Consider the following 9,834-nt stretch of genomic DNA (forward strand, 5'->3'; position numbering starts at 1 on the left):
TGAAGATTAGTATAAATCTTTTAAGTTATAAAGCTGTTAGATATATATATATTTATTAAAGCTTTTTTTTATAAGAAGTCCGAAATCTTACTTTATATTGTTTTGCTTTAAAATCACATTCGGGGATAATTATTGCTTGCCTTTGTTGTGAGTTTTTACAAAAAAAACGTTTATAAACTGCACTATTAATTCTCATTTTAAAAGTATTCATTTGAAAGAACAATTGATTTATACGTTCATTTAGGAACCTAAGGTACGAGCAATGAGACAGTTTGCTCAAAGTTAAAAGTTTACTTTACAATGTAATGTAATGACAAGTAATAACTTATTTCAAAATACCATTCCATGGTTGACACACATTCCGAATTTAATGGTCGCGTAAAAAAAATACATAAACCCAAATAAAAGCGTTCATTAAAATTAAATATAAAATGATAGCCTAAATTACTTTTGTTATAAAAGTAAAATATTATTAAAATATGATAAATATGGAATGCATTGTAAGTAAATTTTTAATTAAGACAAAATTTCATACTTATATTATTATTATATTAGTACATAATAATATTAAAATATAAGTATACATACATTTTTAACGATGCATAAGCATAGTTTTAAAATTATAAAGTATAATGTAAAAAAAATTATTTTTTTACTTTTTAAGTTCATCCCTGTCGGTTTTAGTGTACCAGTTTAATAGTCGTGACTACAAATTCATTAAATCTATTTATGTTTTCTTAAAAAGTTATAGTAGAAACAGTTATCTGTCTAGTTTTAATGCCTTTTTAACTACATAGATTTGTTCTTTGTTGTTACTTAATTTTAGAAAAAAAAATCTACCTATTCTAGTAACCTCAAGGGGTTATACTAGATTCACCGGGCATGTAGGAGAGCTCACGGGGCTCTAACCTGACGAATTTGCTAACACTAGCCCTAGAAAGAGCAGTGCTTCGCAGAATCTACCACCAGATCGGCAAGGTTACCCGAAGATCCAGCGAGAAATCCAGTGGGCTGTGTCTAAGGGTTAATTTGCTGTTACGGTGACAGATGCTTGATGTGCCTAAAAACACCGATAGTGGATCGGGAAGATCCCAAATTAAGTGTGCGATTTTTTTATTAAATTAATTTAGTTTATTTCTACTTATTTCTGTATTGTATTTAATGTGCAGCTCCACTATAATCGACTATGTGAAAAAGATTTCAAGCTCTTATTGATTAACAACTTTTTTTAAATAGGAGATATTTCGAAACTGCATCTAGAGAAATTTTAAGAAAAACGTAACAACAAAAATATTTCCTCAAATTTTTTAAAATGAATTGTTTCAAGGAGAGTTTTAAAAACGGCTTATCAATAGCGGTTTTTACACTTTAGTACAACACTATTGACACAATATTCCACGTCAATCGAGTTGGAAAGAAAATTGGCATTTTGATTTGCTCCAAGTTTCAAGTTGTCTTGTGCTGGAGCCAAAGTGAATGTCCACCAACTCGTCCGTGGCAGCCGCATGATTTTTAATAATTATACTTTATTTAAAACAAGTGCTACTTTAAAATGAAATTAATATATTTTACGTTCTTGATTGTACCGGCGGCTTTATTATGCCTTGGAAGCGGTAAGTTTACGAAAATTACGTAAATATTGAAAGTTATAGCTAACAGGACGTGGCATGTTTAAAATTATTTTTTTGAGTGAAAATAGTTTTTCTTAACACTATTACTCTTACAATCGTGTAGTTAAAGTGCTAAGGAACCACTGACTTTAAAGATCGGATAATTTAAGAATGTAACTATCAATATAATGACTTAGAATTTAGACTACATCTAGGTCACAAGACTTTATTTAGGGGCCACATTAAATTGAATTAAAAAAAGCTATTTTAAATACTTAGATAAACATGTACCTAATACCAAAATGAGTGAAAGTTGATAACAGCTGTTGATTTTCATATAAATCGTAAATTATTTCCTGTAGGCTAGATCTATATTGTAGGCAGTATGACTAGGACAACTATACTATATAGCTAACAATATCACAGAGGCGTCTAAAGTAATATCATCAATTGAACAAGAAAAACATCTAATTAAAGTTCACTCATTGGTTATTGCCACTAGAGCTGAAATAGCCAACATTTTATCAATTAGAACCTAGAAAAAATACCATTTTAATTTAAACACAAAATCATGAGGTCTTCTGAAAACTATGACTTGACTACCAATTTTAGTATCCACAGTCAAATATAATTATGTATGTCTACTGATAGCTACATTTAAAATTGTGGAGCATCTGTGGCATATACTCTTCAGCATTCACATTGAGATTGGCTTAAGAAATTCCATAAATCTAAGCCATGAGGCTGAATGACAGAGTAAATTACACTTAAACTACTTATTTCACTTAAACCACTTTCAATTCCAGGTAACATCTTAGCTAGAGCAGAAGAGGATGAACTTGATGATGTTGTCGACATTGAAGGAGAAGACAACCAGGTAGTCGGTGACGATGCTCTCGTAGATGATGATGAGAGTGTTGTTAAGTCATCTCAGGATATTGATACAACAATACTGTTCACCAAACCTGTGCCTAGCTTGGGTGACTTAACTTTCGGTGAGTTGAACATACCCTATCACCAGTCACTGTAATAAACCATTAAATACAGTGAATTTAATTTTTCTGCTTAGTTATTGAACAAATTGTAGCAGATAACAGATGGATGTTGCAAATAATTCACTAGATATGTAACATTACTGCATCTCTCTAACAAGTAACAATATTTTTAATATAAGTTCACATATATACTTGAACAATACAAGAAGAACTTCCTTTTTACTTATTTCCAACTTGCTTCCAAATAATTTAAATATTCTTATCTATATTTTTTATTGTCAAGAAATATTATTATTGTCAAGAAATATTATGACACTGCTCTCTGTAAATGTAAACTATGCCATACAGTAAAAAAATACTGTAAGTATGATTTATAGTGGGTTTTTTTTTAAATTACAGATATTCAAGCTGGTTACCCAGTGGAATTTTTTGTGGGCTTCATCAACAAGGGTTCCGTAGACTATGTAGTAGAATCCATGGAGGCATCTTTCCGGTATCCAATGGACTACACATACTACATTCAGAACTTCACCGCGTTGCCTTATAACAGAGAAGTTAAGCCAAAACAGGAAGCCACCTTTGCCTATTCCTTCATCCCCAATGAAGCTTTTGCTGGAAGACCTTTCGGATTAAATGTGCAGCTTAATTACAGAGATGCCAGCGGAAATGCTTACCAGGTTTGTAGTTACACCATTGAGTTTTCGGAATCAATTTTCTCTATTACGTTTCAACTGCAAATAGAACTGAACTAGAATAGATTAAATTAAATGATATTACTAATACAAAATTGCTTAAAGTTAATGTACAGGTACTAATGAAACAGAAAAAAGTTTGACTTTCATTTGTCTGTTTGAAGAAATGTTTGATTTCATTATAACATGGATAGCTTATTGATGACCTTTTGAAGTGCACATTTCTGCTGCAAAGCTGTAATCCCTTTTAATTTGAAGGATGTGTTAGCCATTACACCATTCAGACTTGAAGCCCATGTCTTAAGGGAGATGATGGCATTTATGTTGTGATCCCTCTGGGCCCAACCACTTAATACCAGGTGGAGTGTGAGTTTATTCATGTTCATCCAAAAAAAAAAGTGTACATTTTGGTTTAAAATTTAAATAAACTTTATTCATATTGACGCTTGAAAGGCAAACGAGACTAAGCGACAATGCGAGAACTTTATAGTAGACTAATTTAAAGTTGAAATACCAGAAAAAAAATTATATTTCAACGAATCTAGCTGTAGGATTGAAATGATTTTAATAGACCTAAAAATATATATTTTTTGCCCATCGAATATGGTTATTGCCTATCATTTATGTACAAAGCAGTTATTGTCACTTAGTCACTTTTGCCTTTCTAGCGTCCATATGTTATAAATGCCCAATTTACAAATAAATAATTATTTAAGTACAATTTAACAACAATACCTAATGCCAACTGGTGTTTAGTGGTTATCAGAAATTCTTCACTTTACAAAAGAGGTTTTGACATTAAATTGGATATATCCAAAAAAAATATGATATTGCATACCATCCAGCATGGCTTGCTTCATACTCTGCAAAAAGACAGTTTGAATTAATTAACTAATTATGTCATAGGAAGCAGTCTACAACCAGACACTCAACATTGTGGAAGTATCCGAAGGTCTAGATGGAGAGACATTCTTCTTATATGTCTTCCTTGGTGCTGGTGGAGTGTTGGCTCTCGTCGCAGGACAGCAAGCCCTCGCTTCATTGGCCAGACGTAGATCACCACGTTCAGTGTCTCAGCCCGTTGAAACTGGAACAGCCAGTGAAGTAGACTATGACTGGCTACCTAAAGAAATTGTGAATCAACTCAGTAAGTACTAATATAATACAAATAACTGTTTAGTAAAAATTAATTGAGCCGACATTCTTCACTTTACATGATTTTTATTATATCTTTAACATACATGTGCATCAATTGGCCAGTTCTGTGCCTCCTATTCTTTTATTTATTTATTTAACAACATCATTATTTGCATTGCACGTATGTAGCAATACGTGATACCGAATTACGAATGGTTTTCGTGATGTATGTTTAAAATTAGCAGATACCATTCCTCAGCGCAGGAAGGTACACGAGTTGTAGACATAATAATATTTTTATTGTTTTTTTTCACCGTACTACAAGTTTTTACTAGCAAACTACAAATTACTTGCTCTAATACCAGCCAATAGTATAGTTAATGGAATTATTAATGCAGTTAAAAACTGTCTGAAGATTGACTGTCTGTATGAACTGTTAATTAATTATACAAAAAAAAATGTGTGCGTGTACTAGTGTACACACGTAAGAAGTGAAACTTGTTTATGGCCTTATTTTTCGAAAAATGATCTACATGCAACTTTCTAGAAATTGGTTAAATAAAGTTAAATTAGATAAAGTTTAAACAAAAGGATTTTATTATCATAGACATGAATACAAATAATACAATTATTTCACTTTACCTTTTTGCTACTAAGATTATTACAGCATTTTAATAATACATCTCTTTGATATCATAATACCCTGGTACTTTTCTTCCTATAAATTAATAATAATAGCACGGTCCACGTGGTGTTAAATGGGGTTCCTGAGGTTCGTGAAGTTTGACCCACCTTGAGACATGAGGTCGATTTCTCAAATCCGAAACCATGCTTCAGAACATACCGCCGTTAATTATTAATAAATCTCTTTGCTATCATAATACCCTGGTACTTTTCTTCCTATTATTTTACGTAATAACAGTAATAAATAGCACGGTCCACGTGATATTATTAAGTGGGCTCCCTGAGATTATTGGAATTACAAAATGATTTCCGTAATCCACCTGGAGACATGAGGTCAATTTCTCAAATCGGAATCCATACTTCAGAACATACAGCCGTTAATTAATAAAGAAGGCTGTACGTCAGAGTAAAGTTATAATAATACATCTCTTTGATATCATAATACCCTGGTACTTTTCTTCCTATTATTTTACGTAATAACAATAATAGCACGGTCCACGTGATATTAAGTGGGTTACCTGGGATTATTGCAATTACAAAATGTATTCCGTGACCCACCTTGAGACATGAGGTCAGTTTCTCAAATGCGCATCCATACTTCAGAACATACAGCCGTTAATTAAAAGATGGCGCGTAACGGAAAATTGTGACGCGTAACCGAAAAATGTGACGGTAAATTTTTTTCCAACGCCGATAAGGAAGTTTCACTTCAAAAAAAAAATTAGTTTTAATTAGGGTACCCGTATACTTTACACTGTCAATAAAATAAAAGTCTACCAACAATTTGAAAAAAAATTGTGGTAACATTAGTCCCCACTTACAATTAGGTGGATTGTAAGCTCGTCTCTCTCAATTAGTATATGCCAATAAAAATAGATCAATAACAAAAAGCGGAAGGCATATAGACAAATACTGAGTTATAACTACAAAAAAATATATGTCGTCAATATATGTGCGTAGTACTAACTCTTGTTGTCTCTGCCAAACGAATAGTTGCTTCCGTTCCTTTTATTTAAACAAGTCGTGCCCCGCGGCTGCACCAGTTTTATGTTTGTAATCCAGTAATAATAAAATGCTTTGTGCATTTTCCCGGAAAAGATAATTGCTCTTGTCACTTTCCTATCCGTAAACTACCAGTCGAATTTTAGATCCAGTTTTAACTAAAATCACTAGTGAATACACTGTCATGTTTATTTATTAGGTTCACACAACTGAAGTAGCAAATACAACCAAGTTAAGTAGAAAATAAGACTATAATTTTGAATTCACCCTCCAGAGTGTGAATGCAACTTATATAAAGTCGACTATGTTAATAATTATCATCAGAGACTGACCATTTTATTTATTTATATGTGTATAGCAGATGTATCTGACTATAAAATAGGTTATATATATCAGGTTATATAAAAAAATTAGGATATTTCACCAAAATCCGTCCAGCCATTTTTGGGTGATCGAGTAAACAGACAAACACATTTAAATATAGATTAGCTAAAATGAGCAGACGAACGTGATGTTAGGCGCAACCGATAGGCACCATAACTGCTGATTTCGAGATGCGTTAAATAGAAGACACCACGCGACAATAAATTAATTGAAAAAAACAATTTTTATCTAGACCTATGGGATTATAAAGCGTTGGTAGCATTACATTAAAACCCAACTAATCGTGTCTAAGGCCTTTTGATGTGGAATTGTCATTGTTTAAATTACATACCGTAATTAGTGGCGTATTTAACAGCTTCACGCAATAAGTCCTTTGTGGATTACATTCAGTCTTGGAAACAGATGACTATGACATTTTACACTAATGCGCTGAAGTATACATGAAAAATTTTTATGGTACAAGGCATGCGATAAGTTTTTTTTTTTTTGTTAAAAATTTCTGCCAATCTGTATTAATACTTAGTATCAAATAGATATGCCACATCCTTACGGATTTATCAGTTCCTTTAACTTTAGTACTAGACGCCTTCAGCTCTAACACTAGGAGCTGGCTTAGGGACCCCGGTAACGGTACTCTTCGAACTCTGCAAAGACGGACATTTTTTATTGCCTTTGTAGGCATTCGAGGATACGGCCCACCTGATGGGAAGTGGTTACCGTAGCTCACGGACGTTGGCAATGCCAGGGGCAGAGCCAAGCCGCTGTCTACCATAACGTCAACGATTCTTTCTTTATTCTTTTATTGCATAACCTTTTTGACCGATTCTTGGTCACACCTGTGTCAGGGAATCAGAATACACTCAATTTATTAAGTCTTCACTTTACTAACATTGAATTAAACAAAACAATTACGTACAATGGGCGGTCTTATAGGTTCAAAATAATACATATTTTAGAGACAAAGGCACACCAAATAACAAAAAATAAATTCACACATGATTAAGTACGTGTGTTTGTTACAGAAAAATCTCCCAAGACGCCGAAGCAGTCGCCGCGCGCAAGGAAAGCAAAGAGATCAGCAGGCGACGACTAAGAAGTCGTTTGAAGTTATGATTAAGAGAGACATCAAGCACAAACCGGTTGTTCATACGAGTGTGTGCGAAATGACTGAAATAAAAATAGGCCTGCAATCATGCTTACCTCATTAAGTTTTTTAAAATAAATAGTTTAATATTTGATTTTTGTATTATTTCTGACACTTTGGCTGTATAAAATTAGTTTCTTTGCATTTGTTATTTTTTTGTCACATTCGTGACATTTTATTCCGAAAAAAGTATTTTGACAGTTGCACGCCTATTGATATGTCAGCCATGGATTTCTTAACGACAGACTGTGTGATTGTAAGTGGTGTTGTGTTGTGTGAGCTAACTTATGGAACAATTTTGAGAGCTGTGCGTATAACAACGTGTGCGACTGTGAGCATTATTTAATAAATAAAGAACGTTACAATTTTTTAATTTGTTTTTAATATTTACCTCGTTTTGTCACCTGCAAGATCCAAGCTCTAATCTAAATACGATATTGTTTGTAACGTAGTGGCTACACACGATAAGATGGAGCGAAGTTACTATGTCGGCATTCAGATACTATATGCGAGTACCAATTTATTTACGGAAGTAGGTAATTACCTAACCTCAACTAACTCGATGGTGTAATAGTTAGTGGCCCTGACTTGCACCGAGGGTCGTGGGTTCGATTCCCACATCGGGCTAACATTCGTGCGATATACAGGTTTGTTTTCTCTTTATCTAGGTGCTTATTATCTTTAGACATATTTAAGTACGCATGTCTGACTCTGGTACTCATAGCACAGGGAATCGTATTCGTAATTTTGAACCGAATTAGCGTGCGCGATTTGTTAATTTAAAAAAATACCCGATCACAGTAACATTGTGCATTATAATTCGAAAACCGTAAATTGTATTATACAAAAGTAAAGGAACAATTAAACAACGAATAAATGCATTACGTTATTTTTACATAACTTATACAGTATTTGGTAATAGAATAAGGTCAGATGGAAATCATAAATTCAAAATTAACGAAGTGTGGAGTGCAAATATGTGAATAGCCTATAAAATAGTTAAGTAATAAAGATACACGGTATTTGAATTGGTTCATTTCCAGCGATGATTATGTTTTTTTTTTTTATGATTGAAGGATTACTCGTGGCCCGGAGGCCTTTCCAGTTTCACCAGGACAGGTGGGCGAGCAAAGGCTCAGCCAGGAGGGGTGGGATTTGCTAACAGCTACCCGAGCGCCTCCGAAGGAGACCTAACAACTCAAGAGTAGCTGCTTCGCGAATGAATCTACTACCGGATCGGAATCGCGACCCGCTGAGAAGATCCGGCGAGAAACTCAGCGAGCTGATTCATGGGTTAGGTTGCACGGCGAACTCTTTGTCGAGTTCGACGAGTACGGTTACCGAGGTCCCTAAGCCTGCTCCTAGAGCTGAAGGCGTCTAGTGCAAAGGTTATTGGATCTGATGGATCCGTAAGGACGTGTCTAGGGCGTCGACGGTGACTGGCTCCTGCATGATCAGGATTCGGGGAGTAGTCAGCGGCGGCTACGATAAGGCGATTATCATGACGCATAGCCTTATCGAAGTACCGTTCCGACGCTGACTTCATGTATTTCTGTATAGATTCGAGGCCCAGGTCGTCGTGTAGGTCAACGTTCCTCACGAACCACGGAGCTCCGACGGCTAACCTGCAAAAGCGGGATTGTAGAGATTGAAGGGTGTCTATGTGTGTGCGGGCCGCGTGAGCGAACACCACACTCGCGTAAGTCATGACGGGCCTTATGCAAGTTTTGTAAAGTGTCACCTTGTTCCGAAGGGACATTTTACTCCGCTTACAGATCATGGGGTAGAGTCTACCGAGAATAAACGCGGCACGGTCATGGACTGATTTTATATGCGGGCGGAGTGTCATCGATGCATCCAGGGTAACGTCCAGGTACTTGACCTTCCTGGCCCAGGGTATGGATTGACTAAAGAGAGTAATCGGGGGTGTACGATGATTATGTACAACATAACCAAGTAACCGCGAAAACCAAATTAATAATTTTATAGTTTACTACCGGACCTGACAGACGTTGTCCTGCATACACAAAAGTAATGAAATGAATGAATGAATGCATACACAAAAATTCATTCAAGTCAATGCAGCCGTTTAGTTGCAATGTAGATAAATAATCTAGATACCGACTGCAGTGCCATCTGTCGGACTGATTATACACATTATACATACAAGATACACGTACAGTAGA

The 9,834-nt window shown here is 34.8% G+C and overlaps 1 protein-coding gene across 1 annotated transcript; it reads left to right on the forward strand.

Annotated features, from left to right (window-relative positions):
* The first annotated feature begins 1,446 nt into the window (after positions 1–1,446).
* On the forward strand, positions 1,447–8,016 carry LOC778461 (signal sequence receptor). Its single transcript, NM_001098290.1, is given in 5 exon segments — positions 1,447–1,613; positions 2,417–2,605; positions 3,005–3,282; positions 4,204–4,444; positions 7,527–8,016. Coding segments are annotated over 5 exon segments (840 nt in total). The 5' UTR covers positions 1,447–1,552; the 3' UTR covers positions 7,598–8,016.
* The last annotated feature ends 1,818 nt before the right edge of the window (positions 8,017–9,834 follow it).

This window comes from Bombyx mori, chromosome 11, assembly GCF_030269925.1.
Source record: "Bombyx mori chromosome 11, ASM3026992v2".
Taxonomy (NCBI): Eukaryota; Metazoa; Arthropoda; class Insecta; order Lepidoptera; family Bombycidae; genus Bombyx; species Bombyx mori.